The sequence below is a fragment of the Vicugna pacos genome, chromosome X, assembly GCF_048564905.1.
Source record: "Vicugna pacos chromosome X, VicPac4, whole genome shotgun sequence".
Classification (NCBI taxonomy): domain Eukaryota; kingdom Metazoa; phylum Chordata; class Mammalia; order Artiodactyla; family Camelidae; genus Vicugna; species Vicugna pacos.
In genome coordinates, this window is record NC_133023.1 from 86,219,604 (window position 1) to 86,237,942 (window position 18,339).

Consider the following 18,339-nt stretch of genomic DNA (forward strand, 5'->3'; position numbering starts at 1 on the left):
TTGAATAGGCACTAGTTAACATGACTCATCCTTTTCAGACTATAAGGATCAAGGTAATGAAATACTGTTATACTTCCTTTTTATATGAATATATGCTATATAATAAATGTTATATATAGTAATAAACTACTTAGCAGGTTTCTTTAGAGTACTTTTACACAATATGAATTTGTGAACATTAAAAAAAATCTACCAGCTAAGTATTAAAAGCCAAGTCAAATATTTCAGGTGACAAGGGATTAATATACAACCGCTGTTAAATTTTCTACGCAGTCACTGTTGTCAAAAATTAAAATTAGACACAATCACCAAACACTGGAGACAACTGCATTTGTGCTTATAACAATTTCTAGATTCTTCTGGTTGTTTTACAATTGAAAAGAAATTATGTATTCTTTTCAGCTTTAAGACCTTAGTTAGGCAAAGATCTCTTAGAATACAAAGAGCAAACTATGAAAGAAAATTGCTGTTAAATTGGAATTAATCAAAATTTTAAATTTTTGGTTTTCAAGACAGTAAACAAAATGACAAGGCAAATCAGACTGAGAATAAAAGACAAAGAACTGAATTTAAAATGGGCAAGAGATTTAAATAGACATTTCAATAAAGATGATTACAAATGGCAATTAAGGGCATGAAAAGATGCTCAACATCACAGATCATCAGGGAAATGTAAATTAAAAGCACAAGAGACTAAAATTCAAAAGACTGACAACACCAAGTGTTGGTGAGGATGTGAAACACTTGAAAGTCATATACATTGCTCCCAGGAATGCAAAATGGAATACACAGGTTGGAAAAGTTTGACAAAAAGTTAAACATACACTTACCCATATGGCCCAGCAATCCCATTCCTGGGGAAACAAAAACATATGCCCCCCCCCCCCGAAAAAGACTTGTACAAGAATATCCACAGCAGCTTTATTTATAATAGCCCCCAACTAGAAACAACCCAAATGCCCATCAACTGGCAAATGGATAACTGTGTTACATCTACATAATGAAATACTACACAGCAATAAAGGAACTACTGACACGTGCAACAACTGAGATGAAATCTCAAAAGCATTAAGTGGAAGAAACCAGACAGAAAAGAGTACATTCTATACAATTCCATTTACATGAAATCTAGAAAAAGCAAAACCATAGTGACAGAAAGCCTACCAGTGGTTGCCAGGAACTAGCAACGAAGGGAAGGAACTGATGGCAAAGGGACAAGAGGGAACTTGCCGGGATGATGAAAATATTCTATAACCTGAGCGTGATGGTGGACACACAGCTGTGTACATTTGTCAAAACTCACCAAACTGTACAATTAAAATGGGTGAAGTTTACTGTATGTAAATTTTAACTCAAATCTGATTTTAAAAGCAAAAAAATAACATAAACAGTTACCCCTAGGGTAATGACTAGGACATACAAGGAGAACTCTGGGGTGCCAGTACTTTTCTATTTCTTGATCTGAGTGGTGGACACATGGGTGTTTAGTTTGGAAAAGTCACTGAGCTATACAATTATGGTTTGTGTACTTTCTGTATTATGTTTTATTTCAATAAAGAGTTTACATAAATAAATAAATAAATAGATAGATAGATAGATAGATAGATAGATAGATAGATAGATAGATCGATCCTCAACAGGAGGATGGGTTGAAGGGACTTCACACAAATAACAGCAATGATTCAAATCTGCAGCCAAGAAAATAACTGAGCAGAAGAACAGCAAGGGGAAAGAATGTTGAATTAATTACTAATTATAAGAGGATTCAAAAAGCAATCACTTGTCCAAAGCACTTTTTCCTATTTGGGGGATGTGACTAATCTGGCTGGATTTAAATTTTATATATAAATAGTTAGGACATAATTGACTTTCCTCAAACCTTATTCAACGTAACATTTTAAGTTCACTTTCTTTTTATTTCTAGAGATACACATAAACACAAATATACTCAGAACATTTTCATTCCAAAATTTAGTTTTCTGCTTGGAAGAAGAAAATCTTACTAACCTCCTTCATAAATGACTTGCCTATGCGCACCACTTTCGCGAATAAAATGGGATCATGAGAAAGGTGAGGACCCAGGTAACAGAACATATTGAAGACATCTCTCCTCAAATCTTCAAAGCTTTCTGCTTGTTTTGGTGCTCTCTTATTTTGTAAAGCATTAACAGGTGAGCCTTTAGCACCTTTAGGAACGCCAACTCTACAAAAAGAAGAAAACTTTATATGTATACTATACAATACCCCACTTTAAGTGAACACAGTCATATTAATCAGTAAGTAAAACTTTTCTTTCTCATATTTGCTTTCTATATTCCAACTGTGCCTAACTTCATTATACCAGATAATTTAACTGGTAGAAAAAGACAAAAACAATACTCATTTCAAAAAAATTAGAGCTCAGAGGAGACTCTTCCAAATTAAGCCCATAAGAAAAGGAAATGTGAGAAATGCAGATTCCAAGTAACATTTAACACACATCATATGATTTGTTTTTAGTTAAATTTGGTCAGTATCAGGAATTTGGATATGGGGATGGGGAACAAGAGATGGACCTCAGAGACACTGAAAGATGAAACAGAAAAATATGGATATAACAACACTGATTCAAGTCAATAAACATTTCTCAATCTGGGTTCCACTACCTAGACTGAGTATGAGGTAGGTGGTGGTAGGGAAGGTGAGCAGCATAATGAAAGAGGGTGTCACACTAAAAAGGAAAGCATGCCCAGAGTTCTCACCTGCTGAGCAGGTGTCCCGCTGTGGAGTCACAGGGGTCACTCTCTGAGAAGAAGCCTTCATGGTCCACAGCCCAGGTGGCACTGAAGGCAGCAGCCAGCAGCTATGCACGAGTCACAAGGCTGGGGCTTTTGAGGCAGGCTCTGATCTGTGGGGCTGAAGCCAGAGCTGCTGCCAATACTGCTTCTAAGTATCCTGCAAGTAGGCTGAGGGCTAGAGGACTGGTTGACACAGTAACTAGGGATGATGAGAGAGGCTGCACTAGCAATTTCCAGAACAGCAGCCTATATGCCAGAAGAGATGAGGCAAGCAGAGAGGCAAAGTCCTCACTCAGAGCCACTCAACCCAGGACAGAGGAGAATTACACTAAGTAAAAACCTTAGGAATTCTCTGCCCCCCAAGAGAGGAAGAAAAATGAAAAACAGAAGAATGGAGTTTTCACTCTGAATGGAGCAAACCCAACCTAGAAGTCTAACCTACAGTTTTTGAACTACATTGCATCACACATTCTGTAACACCTGGTCTAGATGATAGAGGAGATAAGTCACTGGTTAATACCTGTTAGACTGATGTGCTCTGTGAATAGTCCTTATCTTCTGATAAAACATACTAATCTGATAGAACATACTGAAATATATGCTTGGTTTGAGGAGACAAGATAAATATGCAGATTTTCTCTGGTAGTCCTAAACTATTTCTACCTCAATGGTTAGTAAAGCACAGTAACATACCTTCGATAGAGAGGCTCAATAGTTATATGAATAAGCTTGCAAATAGCAAGAGCTATTAGCTTATGTGAAGCTGCATAGTATGGAGGCATCTGATCCATAATGTTCTGTGCATGCTGCCAATCACCAATCTTTAGCAAGGCTTCCAACAAACCAAGTTTTTGGTTGTCAGGTGGCTAAAAAAGAACAATTACAGCAAAGATACTCAGAACAGACACCAATAAATCTTTGTATATTTTCATTTAAAAAATTAAGCTAAAAAACACAACAATGTTATGTCAACAACAGCTGTCATTCACAGGAAATGCAATAGTATTTTCCTGAAAGTACAAGCAGGATTTTTAGCTACTGGGGAGGAGGGTGAGGAGCACAGGATCTGCTTTTTCATTTAGCAGACACAGCATGACAGTTTATAGACTTGGAATTAAATTAGGTTCTATTTAATGTTTTAGTGTGCCACAGAGAACTAGAATTCCTTCATCTTTGAGAATCTCTTTAGAATTTAAAAGACATTAGTATGCAGAGTACACATATAGTCAACACATTTGTGGTTTTATTTAGAATATATTTTGAAATTTATGTAAGAAAAAACATAGCAGCCTCTTTCAGGGCAATGCCAATCAGATTAAAACCAAAAGCACCTTTGCAAATTAGTATTCCAAAAACCAGATTTCACTACAATCAAAATTAAGAAATTAATCTTCTATAAACTGATTAACCATTACAAGTTAAACTACATAATTCTAAATCTAGAAGACAATGTTACTAGAATAAATTACATACCTTCTCCACTTTCTCCTCTTCTTTTTCCTTTTCTTTCTCTCGTTCGTCAATTTTATCAGAAGACAATACAACCATTGTAAGTTTTCTAACAATTTGCTTAGCTTCCACAATTTCTCGTTTGTGTTCATCCATAATACAATTATCAGCTGGTAGAAGCTAAAAATGGTTCATTAAATTTCATAAAACAGCTAATACTATTTGCACATATAAAAAGCAAACACTATGTCCTCTCAATTGATAAAACTGTAAATAAGAAGCCTGGTCTATTCATGATCATAATTTCTCTTCTAAATAAGTTTCTCTCCATTATTTTCCTATAACCTTACAGGGTTAAGTACCTGAATTTTGTACACCTTTTAAAATCAGGGAGCAGTTCAAAGTTTCATCTCTTCTGTCTGTTAGAGGTCCTAAATTAATGCAATACTACAACAATGATGCTTACTATTGAATTTATTAGTTTGTCCAAGAAAATGTATACTTGTTCCATTAAAAAAATCAGATTTCCCCTCTTAAGGCCAAACTCCAAATTAAATATAAGTACTACATACGAATCCAATTTGGAAAAGGTAAACTATTGATTTACATAAAGGGGTAAATTTGATTCCTCTAAATGAAAAATTTCAAGTTAAAAAATTATGCACAGCTTGACATCTCACTTTTCATTTTCTAGATACCTATATGACTTAAGTCACAAACTAGTTTCTAGTTTACTACAAAAGAAAAAGTAATATGGATAATCGGGCCTCCATTAAGAAAAAAGGATCAAGTATCTTAAGTACAGCCATCTTATATGAGTGGAAGATGGTTAATGTAGACATTTCATAGGATAACCCAGACACGCAGAAAAATACAGCCAACAAACCATTATTTAATAGCTTCTGCTAGGCACCATGGTGAGCTATAAAAGAAGCACTCCTACCCCTAGAAATATATAATCTATTTCAGTAGCTAAGTCTAATGCAAAGTAAACAATCAGTAAATAATAAAAAGAGATACAGTGAAATATTAAACTACATATTACAGACTTTATCCCATTAGTCAAAAAGGGGGAGCAGGAGAAAACTCACTGTGGACTAATGCAAGGAGGTAAGTGAGATTTTCTCATTCTTTATTCTCTCCACTGGCAATCAAACCCATTACTGCTTTACTTACATGTCTACCATAGGCCCTCATCTTTTACCTAGACTACTGCAATTGCCTCTAAAAATCTCCCATTACAATGAGTTAACTGTAAGTTTCTAATCACAGTTCTCTCAATTTCTAGTTTTGTGTATTTTGAGAATGTTATTAGATGCATATAAAGTTACAACAATTATATCTTCCTAGTGAACAAAACTTTACCATTATGAAGTGACTGGCCTTTTTTGCCAAAAAGTATACTTGGCTTAACAATAATAATTTCCCTGGTATATTTTTCTCACCCTTTTACTTCCAACCTTTCTTTGTCCATAGGTTTTAGATGTCTCATGTAAACAATAAACTGATTTTTAACCCCATCTGATAATCCTTGTCATCTTAAAAGGAACACTTAAATCTGCTTGCATTTATTGTTAAACTCAAAAATATCAGTAATAAATCTAACATCATTCTTTGTACTTTCCATTTGTCCTGCGAGCCTACACTTGCCTATAAACTCATATCTATGTCTTCTCAAATGCTGACCAATTTTGCATGTTCTCAGTTTGTACATCCCTTCTCTACTCGAAATCTTGAATGAATGGCTCCCTACTCTCAACAAGAAAGAAATTCAAACTCTTTACTATGGCACTTAACAGTCCTTCACAGTTTAGCCCAAACCTTCTCCATCTTCATTTCCCCTACATACCACTCTAGGCTCTAACCACTCTGAGCTTCCTGATATTCCTCTAAGGTGATAATGAAGCCTTTTCAAACCTCCTGCCTTTACATTCAGTTAATTCTACCTACAAAGCTCCCCACCTTTTAAGCCTGGCCAACATCTACTAACCTATCAAGCTCCAAGTTCAACATGAGTAGTGTGAGAAAGCTTTCCAAAGTCCCCCCAACACAGAGATGGTCACTATCTATTCTGAGCCCTCAGAGCATTTTGTGAATACCTGGAATTTCTTATATAATACAAAATGTTTTCTCCCTTTCTAGACTATGACTGCTTCCAAGATAGTGATCAAGTTTTATTAAACTCTGTAACCACCATATGTAATGACAGGCAAGGAAATTAGTGATTCCAAACGCAGTGAAGATGATGTCAGCTTTGGACATTAAGGTTTATGTTCTCAGATATCCTAATGCACAACCTAAGAAAACAGGAATTTTTATACTACAAACCTAGTGTTTTCAAACTGACAAGCTACACTGTTGCTAAACTAAAGGTCATCAATCACAATCACATACACACTCCCTTATATCCTTGATCCAGCAATAAAAGCACAATACTAGTTATTTATTATCCAGTAAAAACAGAAGGGAAAAAGTACACAAAAACTTCCCATTCATCCTGAATGCCTAAAATTAATATTTGGGGGAGAAGGAAGAACTATCTAGGTAATCCCATATTTTCCATAATTTGTGTATAAAAAGAAGTCTAAAATCACACTGATTAGAACTTGGCCTCCCTCTCCTTGGTCATAATTAACAACTTTAACTCCAAAGCAAACCTTGAACTCTGTAAACAGTGACAAGATACTGGATTTCCACAGTTTGTCAAAGAACTAAATTCATTCACTTTATGAAGTAAACACAAAGCAATAATGCATTAGGGCTTCAAAAATTAAGACTTGAGAGTCTAGAACCAACCCTGGAGTGCTATATGGCTGCCTACTCCTCTTCCCCACCCCTGGGATGGATAATATTCTTAGCAGCCCACTTAACTTACATGTACATATAGATCATCTAAATCAATAAGATTAAACTGTAGAAGTACTGCTGCAACTCTGTATAAAGATGAAGGAGTCTCTCCATTTGGTTCCTTGAAAAACAAAAGAAAAATTTCTATTTAGTGCATAAAGTACAACTAAAATCATATCCTTTATCTATCAATAATTAAGAACAATCAGATCAAATAACTCTAGGTCAACAATAAATTTTGCTGCTCTTCCTGATCATAAATAATATCTGAATTTAGGGCAAAGATAATTGTGTGAACATCCCTTTCACATTGGAACACCTGATGAACACAAGGAAAGCAGTTTCAAAAATGGACACATTTTACAATACATGCTAATATTTGGCTAAAATCTGAAACTTGAATAAGATTTTATACTGCATAATATTTACTTTGGATTTCTGTTTATATGTGTGTTTTCTTGCTCTTTCAAGTACTTCTCAGTGGAGATGCTGGTAGACAAGACTGACAAATTTGGAAGTACAGAACCATCTGTATCTGCTTTACACTTTTCTCCCTATTCTTTTACTTCCTGGGTTTTGTGCTAAGTATATCTGCTTGTCAGCTGATTTCCCCTTCAAAACAAGTGTCTATACTTATTACACACAGATAAATCAACATTTCAAAACAAGGAACGGCCAATTCCAGGCTAGCCCTATGGACTCTACACAGAAACAGAAGGATCTATGAATGCTATCAAGAAGACTTCCCTAATTTTTAAACTGCTTAGGGTTAGGTGAATAGAAGAGTAAAGTGAGGACAACTGGCAATTACTAAACAGCAAAATGCAAATAAAAAGCAAACAGTGACAATACATTAAGTTCTGCTTCTACAAAATAACTGAAAATGAGATCTTTTAAAAAAGTAAGGCTTTCCCCACATTGTGATAGGTGTTATGCACATAACATATGAAGCTAACCAAACTAACAGATATCATACAAAAAAGTATCGTTTCACTGTAATTTTCAACTTAACAATAGTTAAGTCTTCAACTTTAACAAGTTTAAATGTTTTTAAATGGTCATTTAGTAGCAAAATATTTTCCCAGAAAAATAAATGGTTGCCAAGGTTTCAAAGTAAACCCACAAAAGCTCACTACCTGACTTGAACCCACCAGGAATACTCTCATTATTCCCATTATCTCTGTTTAAATGGGTCACCATAAGAAGCCTCCAACTCTCAGGGCAAAAGTCAACTCCCGTACTCTGATCCTCATACTATTCTGCACAATCCCTATTCTGTCCTATCCCACTTAACAGCATTCCTGAAAACCTTCCATGGAATCCTCTGGAATTCATCATCCATCCTCAGCAAAACCCCCTATTTCCTGAACCTCTCACTAAATGTTCCCTTCACCTTTATGCTTCAACAGAGCCTAGCACTCCCTAGGAACACCACTCTCACTATAAACCAGTCAACTGGTGACTATTTCCCCCAGACCCCTTACGCTACTAGGCCTGGAGGTGGGATATGAATCATCTTTGCTTTCTGTGTTTGTTTTCAGACTATTCTCCCTCCACGCTCCCTAAAGCCCACCCACCTTTGAATTTCTTATCCCTCACTGTTGTTGTGATCTAGTTTCATTCCACTGTGGTCAAAGAAGATATTCTGTATGATTTCAATGTTATAAATTTATTGAGACTTGTCTTGTGGTCTAATAAAGATCTATCCTGGAGAATGCTCCACGTGCACTTGAGAAGAATATGTTATCTATTGTTGGGTAGAATGTTCTACATATGTCTATTAAGTCTAATTGGTTTACAGTGTTGTTCAAGCCCTCTATTTCCTTACTGATCTTTTGTCCAGTCGTTTTATCCATTAATGAGAGTGGAGTATGGAAATATCTAACAATTATTGTAAAACGGTCTATTTCTCCCTTCAGTTTTGTTAATGTTTGCTTTATGTATTTTGAGGCTCTGTTTGGTGCACATTTATGTTTATAACTGTTGTATGTTCTTGGTAGTTGACCCTTTTATCAATATATAATGTCTTTCGTTATCTATTATTACAAGTTTTGAAGTCTATTTTGTCTGATATTAGAAAAGCCACCTCAGCTCTCTCCTGGATACTATTTGCATGGGATATCTATTTCCGTACTTTCACTTTCAACGTATTTGTATCTTTGGATCTAAAGTAAGTCTCATAGATAACATACAGTTGGAGCATGCTTTTTTATACATTCTGCCGAACTCTGCCTTTTAATTACAAAGTTCAACATTTACATTTAAATAATTTCTGACAAGGAATGACTTCTGCCATTTTGCTATTTGTTTTCTGTATGTCTCATTTTTTGTTTCTCATTTCCTCCATTACTGCCTTCTTTTGTGTCTGATTTTTTTTGTAGTGTGTCATTTTGATTCCCTTCTTTCCTTCTCCATTTATTTTTTAGGTATTTTCTTAGTGGCTACCTTGAGTATTACAAGTAACATTTTGAACTTTTAATAACCTAGCTTGAATTAATACCAACTTAGTTTCAATATTATACAAAAACTTTGCATCTATACATCTCTATCCCTCCCCCTTTTACATTGTTACACATTGTGCACCAATTAGATTTATAATTACTATTTTATTCCTTTGTCTTTTAAATCATACCAGAAAAAAGGAGGAGCTAAAAACCAAAAAATACAGTAATATTGGCTTTTATATTTACCTATGTAGTTACCATTACCTTTCTTTATTTCTTCATATGGCTTCAAGTTACTGTCTAGTGTCCTATCATTTCAGCCCAAAGGACTCCCTTTAGCATTTCTTGTAGGGCAGGTCTACTAGTGCCAAACTCCTCCAGCTTTTGTTTATCTTGGAATGTCATAACCTCTCATTTTTCAGAGATAGTTTTGCTGGATACAGAATTCTCTCAGTATTTTTATACGTGCCATTCCACTGCCTTCTGAAAGGAAATCAGCTGTCAGTCTCGAGTCTTACTGAGGATCTCTTGTATATAATGGGTCATGCCTGTTTTGTTGCTTTCAAGATTCTCTTTCAACAATTTGACTATATAATGTGTCTCAGTGTAGATTTCTCTTGAGTTTATCCTTTCTGGTGTTCATGGAGCTTCTTAAGCTGTGTAGACTCGTATCTTTCCCCAAATTTGGGAAGTTTTCGACCTTTTTTTTTTTTTCAAATATGCTTTCTGTCCTCTCTCTCCTCTGCCTGAGACTCCATAATGCACATATTGGTACATCTGATGGTGTCTTATAGGTCTCTTAGGCTTTGTTCATTTTTCTTCATTCTTTTCTGTTTCTGCTCCTCAGACTGAATAACCTCAATTCATTTATCAAGTTGTTTTATTGTTTCTTCAGTCTTCTCAAATCTGCTGTTGTACCCATCTAGTAAATTTTTCATTTCTGTTATCATACTTTTTGGCTCCAGAATTTGTTCCGTTCCTTTTTAAATAATTTCTTTTTTTTTTAACTGATATTCTCTGCCTGGCAAGACAGTGCTTTCCTAGTTCCCTTTAATTCTTTTCTCATGGTTTCCTATAGATCATAAGCATATTTAGGACTGTTAATTTAAATTATTTATCTAGTAAGTCCATCTCTTGGGCTTCCCCAGGGATAGTTTCTATTAATTTTCTTTTTTTTTTTAATGAATGAGCCTTACTTTGTTTCTTTACATACCTCATATTCCTTGATGAAAATTGAGTATTTTCAGTATCATGTGGCAACTATGAAAATCAGATTCTGCCCCCTCTCTGGGGCCTGTTGATGCTGCTTATTGTGGGTTTACTGTTTGCTTGTTTAGTGACTTCTCTAAACTCATTTTGTAAAGTCTGTATTATTGTTTGCTGCCACTGAAATCTGTGTTCTATTAGCTTAGTAATCAGCTAGTGTTTTGAATTTCTTAAAGGCTTGAAGAGAAAAGGAAAAAAAAATACTCTTCCAATCTTTGCACGTTGGTTCTATGTTAGAGGACTTTTCAACACTTAGCCAGGCCATTTACAACCCTTCCTTAGTCTTCACTTCCTGCTCATGAAGAACTTGAAGGCCAGCCAGAGGAAAAAGCTTAGGGTCTTCTCATTCCTTTTCTGTGCATGTATCCAGTCCTGGCATGTGTTAGGCATTTTTTTTCCCTGATTCTGTGGTATGTGCAGCTTTTTTAAAGCCTTTATTTCCCTGTATATCTCCTTATCCAACTTCTTTCTTCCCAGGCGTTCAGTCTCTATATTGCTTGTCCAATTATTGTCTCTTACTCCAGGCTGCTAAAGCCAGTAGTTGTGCCTTCAAATGCTTTTGGCAAAAGCTACCCCAGCCATACAGATGCTCCCAGTCAGACAAAACAGAGACAGGCCCTTGCACCAGTCCTTCAGTGAGCAGCCATACAGGCCAAATTCTTTGAGAACAATTCTTTATATCCTCTGGCATTAGAAAACTGTACTAGGAGTACAGGCTTCTATCTTCACAGCCACCATCAATCTGGGTGTGAGGGACAGTAGGAAGGCAATTTAAAATATCACAGTGCTCTCTTAACCCAAAGCAGAAGCATCGTTCTTCACCAAGTCTTTCCTTGGTTGTTCAAAAGTTTTTGTTTTGTTTTGTCTTGTTTTTTACTAAACACCAGAGTTCTGTAAAAGTTGACTGACAGTTTTTTGCCAGTTTATTAGTTGCTTTTACGAAGGGACAGAGCTCTGGAGTTCTCTACTCTGTCATTTTCAGTTATGTCCTATTGTTGCCATCTATGGACTTCTGGGTCACTGCCTTTCATTCAGCGATGATCTTAGCTTCTGATTCACTGTCACTCTCTCCAACTTTATTCCTTTCTTAATTTTTGGAGATTTTCATATACATGTTATAGTGACACTTCCATCATGCGGGTCTCTCAGTTCCTTGAACTCCTCTCTTCCAAAGATCTCCTCTATCCTATCTCAGCCATTCACTCCATATCCTAAACTTTAATATTAGAATCCCTCCAAAGTGTCAATCTTACATATCCACTGTCAACTGTGTCCTTTATGCTGCTGGCCAATCATACTCTATTTCTCTTGTCCATTCACGCTCCCACTCTCCTATACAACTATTTCTTACCTTCTCTCCTATGTTCCAATATTTCCTCTCTCATCCTCTCTCTCAGCTGATAACCTCACTTTCTATTTCAGCAAGAAAACTGGAGCAATCAATAGGACTTCTACAAACTCTCACCATCAGATCTACCCACCTACCAACAAAACTGTACCTATATATGCTATCTTTCCACCTGTTGTTACAGATGAACTCTCTATGCTCCTATTTAAAGGTCATCCATCACTTATACCATAAACTTCCTACTTAGGAACACTACCTCAATAATTCTTCTCCTCTCTCTCCTATGAGTTTTCCTCCTTTCTATTCAATAATTCCCATCAGCATATAAACATATTCTCTCTCCCATCTTCATAATACAAACTCTCGTGAGCTCACTTCCCCTTCCAGCTACCACTCCATCTGCCTGTGCCTCTTTGTAGCAACTCCTTTTTACAGTTGTCTGTTCTCATTATCTCCAATTCTGCCCTCTCCATTCTCTCATAACACTAACCCAACTCAAACCAAAATGGCTGGTTTTGATCTCCCTGCTGATAAACCCAGGGACAATTTTTCAGTCCTCATCTGAAATGACCTATCAGGGACATTTAACAGAACTGATCATTCCTTTCTCCATTAGCTTCCAAGATGCTATATTCTTTTTGTTTTCCTCTTACCTTATATACCTCTTCTTTCTATACCTCCTTTGCTGGTTCTTCCTCTTCTCCCATGCCCTTTATCATCAGAACACCCCAAGGCTCAATCCTTGGTTCCCTTCTCTTATTTCTTTATATCCAACTTGGTGGTTTCATCCAGTATCACAACTTTAAATATCATCTATGTGCTTCTGACACCCACATTTCTATTTCTAGCATTATCATTTCTGCTGAAAACCACATCCGTATATCCAACATCCCCACTCGGATATCTGGATCTCTAACAGACAAACTTAACATGCCCAAAATTGAATTCCTGACTCCTACTCACAGCATCCAAACCCATTCTACCTAAAATTTACCCTATCTCAGTTGATGATAAAACCATCTTTTTAGCTGCTCAGTCCAAAAAAAATTTAGGATAGCCCTTAACTCTACTTTCTCACATTCTGTATCTAATCAATCAGCAAATACTACTGGCTGTACCTTCAAAATGTATTCAGAACCTCATCAACTCCCACTACTACCATAACCATATTGATCCTTTGAAAATCAAAGTCAGAAGTGCATGCACACTTTTTCTCTCTCTTGTCTCTTACACACTTACACACACACACACACACACACACTACTCATATCATTACCCTCAGACGTGGCTACTAAAGGAATTCCTTACTCTGATGGTTAGTAATTACTGGGGAAAAAAACTGAAGTATTCGTCTGCCTTTCCAGTGGGAACTATATTTCAGGATAACCAAACAAACTAAGCTGGTAAGGGACAACTGATGGCTAATAAATGTAGAGGGTATGATAAAACTAGTGAATCAACAATTAGGAACTCTGAAAAAAATAAGTGACTCAGGAAAGGATCATCTATGTATTCTAAATCACTTAATGTAAAGTGGATGAAAAACTGGATATTAATATGGTACCAAAGTATCAATCTGCAGATAACTTGCTACTGACAAGGCAAGGAAAAGTCACAGAGGGATTAAACTGTCATCAACTTACCGGAACATTAGAAGTCAGGCAGATACTAGATGCTATACAACATGAAACGTGTAACACAACCTATTAAGTATTTTTGCCATTAAATATTTTACCTGAACATAGTCAAACGTTTAGCCCTAAATCTAAGCATATAAAAAGACAGGGGACAAAGAACAAATTAAACCAACCATAAAAAAGCAATTAGATAAATCCAAAAGATAGAGCCTCCTATGGGAATGGTCTCTTCCACAACTCAGTGCTATTAAAGGAAGGGGTGGGGGACATTATTCTAAATTAAGAGACTGACAAATCCTAATAATCAAATACAATGTGGGGTCTTTGACTGGGTCATCATTTGAACAAACCAGGTGTAAAATGCCTTTGGGGACAATTTGGAAAAATCTAAATATGATCTGAGATTATTATATGATAGCAATCTAATTAGGTATGAAATTAGTATCACGGATGTATAGGAAATGTCCTTACTTCTAAAAAGTACAAACTAATGTATTTAGAAGTAAATGTTAATGATATCTGTAATATACATTAATACTTCCAAAAAAGTATACCAACATGTTAATGAACATCCTCCTAGGTGATGGGGTTATGGGTATTCACACAATTCACTCTCCTATATGTTTGAAAATGTTCATAATAAAATTAAAAAGTAAAAAATAAAATGAAAAAACTAAGTCAGATCATATCATTTTCCTACTGAAAACCTCCACTGGCTTCACCCAGCATCAAAGCCAAAAACCTTGCACTGGCTCTATATGATCTGGTCCATCATCTCTGACCTCATCCTCTACCACTCTCCCACTCAATCGCTCTGATCCAGCCACACTGGCCTCCTTGCTGTTGTTCTTCAACAAATCAAGCATGCTCATACCTTTGCATTGCCTGTTCTCTTTGCCTATTCTTTTGCCTGGAGGCTCTTCCACATATGTTTGCAGTTTACATCCTCACATCTTTTCTTTCTTTGCTTAAACAATCTCACCTTTTCAATGAGGTCCACTCTTAGTCCTCTATTTAAAATTTCCATTTACCACTCTGGCACTCCCAATCTTCCCCATCTTTGATCACCTTCTAGTATACCATATAATTTACTTAGAATGTAAGCATTATGAAGGTAAAGATTTCTATTTGTTTACAGATGTAGCCCCAGCACCTAGAACTATCTGGCACATAAGAAGGGCTCAATCAATATTCCTTAAATGAATAAATTTGGGTTATAATAGTGCCTAACTATGGTACCACCACTATTACTACTATTACTGTGTTTTGAATCCAGAAATAAAGGTGCCAAGACAACTCCAGTCAAGTTTGTCTTTTGGTACCTCACACTGTCTAGTACCACTTTTTTCCTGTCTTTGTGCTGACCTTCATGCTGTCCCTAAACCCTCTACTGAAGCAATCCCTGTAAGGGGAATTGAACAGATATGCCTGCCCCATTTTCCAAAGCGGTCATGTATCCTAAAACTGTTTACATCCCCACCAGTCTTCCAAGTCAAAACACCCAGTACAGCTGATCACAGGTTGAAACTAGAATAAAATTACTCTCATTGATTTCACAGCAGAAATAATTAGCTTTGCCTAGAAGTCTCAGCAGTAAGGAAAAAAAATAATAGAAGCCTGTTAATCCAAATAATTCCCAACTGGTGAAAATATGGGTTGTGGTCAAGGGGAGTAAACATTTTCAGGTAGTGATGCGAAGAGGGAAGGGTGGAGTTCAGTAAGGGAGCAATACACAGGGTAACCATACATGCCTAGGGGCCAATTCCCTAATTACATGCCCTGAGCAGTTCTTGATTTTCATGGCTTTCCTTACTTTACATCCCCAGACCACAATTATCTAAACTCTCAGACATTTCTTTTTTTCCCCTACCCTCAGTGGTTGTTAAGACTGCAGGTTCTCAAAACAAGATGGCTCACGCAATAGAAATAAAAGATGGTGTTATAACAGCAATACGAGGGTTACTCTTTCCAACAATAGGTTATTTCTAAGTCAAATGTTTCTTGGTTGGGTATTTCTTATATAAGAAAAGGGATCATGCTAACATTGGTCAAACCCCTAGGGATATTTTAATTCAGCTACCATTATGAGGAATATTTTCATACAAAAATTTACTTCTAAAACTCATATTCAACTATATCAACAATATTTGCTATTATGCAGCAGGTCATCATCATTCACTGCAATATGCTCTGAAACCCTCAGTCTCCAAATCCCTAACTATATTCTAATTAATCATGCCCAAGTTAAATTTCAGCTACCCTGTTACTTCAGTAGTTGGCTTCATGTTCTCAAACCCAAAACAATCATGGTGCCTCTTAAAATGTGATGAACTACTTGAACTTCTCTTTCTCTGAACTAAGAGTGGACTCCTTGGCTGCCAGCAGGAATGGAAATAGCTGTTATCACTAATTTTTGAACAAAGGTGAAGTGTTCTTGTCCCAAAACTCTCCCGTGTATCTTGTTTGGTATTGAAAATCTATAAGCTTTTAGTCTGATCTGATTCCTCTTCTGGAGCATTCCAGAGAAATGGAAAACAGAAGATAAGTAGAGGCAGTAGGTGGTATATATTTGATAATCCTAAAAAGAAACTGTCTTACTATCCAAAGGACAGAAATAGACACTCTTTACCAGAAGTATCCCCAGTGCCTATCAAAGCAGCAGTATACCATAAAAACTCAATAAATGAGCATTTCTTTACTAGTCAAGTATCCCAGGCAGGTAGACATATTAGGAAAGCTATAACAAAAGGACAACAGAGGCCTCCATGCTACCAAGAGAGATATCTTCCTAAAATGCATTATCACTCATTTGTAATAATTAGTGAACATTTACTATAGGCTAAGTAATAAATTAATCCAGAGAAATCAGTAAAACATAGACCCTATCCTAAATGGCTCACAATCTGGCAAAGGAGAAAGCCAGTTTATTCTAATACAACCTGATAAGTGCTAGAAGTCTCCATCAAGTTTTGTAAGAACAGAGTTTAAGAAGTGACTAATTCTGCATGGGTGAAGTGTCAGCCAAGACTTTACAGAGCAAGTAGCACCTGCTCTTAAAAGAATAAACAGGAGTTCACAAGACGAAGAAAGGACAGGTGAGAGGGGGTAGGTAAGAACAGTTTTCTAGTTGTAAGGAACTGCAACATGTAAACAGAGGTCTGTCTATACATAGCAATGCCCATACCTAAGTTCAGGAAAAGGCTAATAATTTAATATGACTAGAGTATTAGGTCTGAGGGGAAAAAATCACTAAAGATGAGGCTGGAAAGAAAGAATGGGGCTAGACTGTGAAGAGCCTTTTCTGTCACATTGAGAAGTTTGGATTTCATCTTGCAGGCAGAGGTTTTTAAGCAACGTGTCAATTAGATCTTGTTTAGAATGTAACAGCAGTAATAATATGAAAGACAGATCAAAAAGGAAATAATGAGTGGCATAGATTTGTAACTACTGTAGTGATTTCAGTGAAAAATGATGTGAGATATGCCTCAAGAATTTATTCACATCCATAAAAAATTTCAATGGTACCTATCTATTAAAGTCTAACTCAACACAGTATTCAAGGTCCTTGACGGGTCCTTGACGATCTAAAGTGTGCCTACCTTTCCAACTTCACTTTCTGTCCCTTCTTTTTGCCACATCTTACAATCCAGCCACATCAGACTATGCACCATTTCTTCAATCAGTTATGAACATGCATACTGCCATGTCTTCACTCACAAGCTATTTGTTACTTCTGCACAGACAAGTCTCAACAAACTCCTACTCATCCTTCAAGGACAAGGTTTAAAAAAGGTTATATCTGTAAAGTCTTCCCAGACTCCATCTCTCCCAAGGCAAAAATTTATTATGCTTTCTTCCAGGCTTTCACATCACAACATTCATACCACTAACATAGTACTTATCACATCACATTATTAGTTATCTATTTATCTATCCCCTCTGCTAGAATGGCTGAGCTGAAACCAATCATTTACAAATAAAATTCAAATTAAATTATATAATTAAAATCATGAAATTAACCTATATATACATATATTTATATACACATACATATATATATACACATTTTTTTTTACCTGGTAAAACTTGAATTTGAACCCAAGAATATGACACAGTGTTTGCGGTTCACACATACTCATGTAAGATTCTAATAAAGATATAAAGAAGTCATCGTGTTCCGGCCTGCATTCAAACACTTCTAAAATGACATCCAGAACTCTATTGGGATCCAGATTAAAGCATCCTGCGACAAATGAGATATACACAAATTCAAAAGTGATTATACATCATTTCTAGTAAAGTCATTAACTTTCAGGGACAACTTACATAACAAAATGAAAATGTTTTCAGAAACAACTTCTTCTACAAGTTTGCTTCCCCTGCCCCAAAGGGAAATCTTCATAATTTTCAAGGTCATCAAGTCCACTCCCCACATTTTACAAATGAGAAATGTGACCTGCTCAGGATTACAAAATGGGTTAATGACAAGGCTCAGGCTGGAGCCCAGGACCTGTGACACTAAGTCAACCGAACTTTCTTTTATGCCACACTATCTTATCAGTTCTTGATTA

General features: G+C 36.2%; 1 protein-coding gene across 9 annotated transcripts in view; it reads right to left on the minus strand.

Moving 5' to 3' along the window:
- The window catches only part of THOC2 (THO complex subunit 2), a 99,818-nt gene that overhangs the window by 50,847 nt on the left and 30,632 nt on the right, over positions 1-18,339 (minus strand). For all 9 annotated transcript variants that reach the window (XR_012067645.1, XM_072956837.1, XM_072956836.1 and 6 more), the window contains exons 8-12: positions 17,845-18,011; positions 7,102-7,194; positions 4,251-4,406; positions 3,471-3,643; positions 2,008-2,203 (exon numbers count right to left, since the gene is read on the minus strand). Coding sequence is in view for 8 of the 9 variants with exons in the window: in XM_072956837.1 (XP_072812938.1) it covers positions 2,008-2,203; positions 3,471-3,643; positions 4,251-4,406; positions 7,102-7,194; positions 17,845-18,011 (785 nt within the window). In the remaining variant the exon portion in view is untranslated. The remainder of the gene's footprint in view (positions 1-2,007; positions 2,204-3,470; positions 3,644-4,250; positions 4,407-7,101; positions 7,195-17,844; positions 18,012-18,339) is intronic.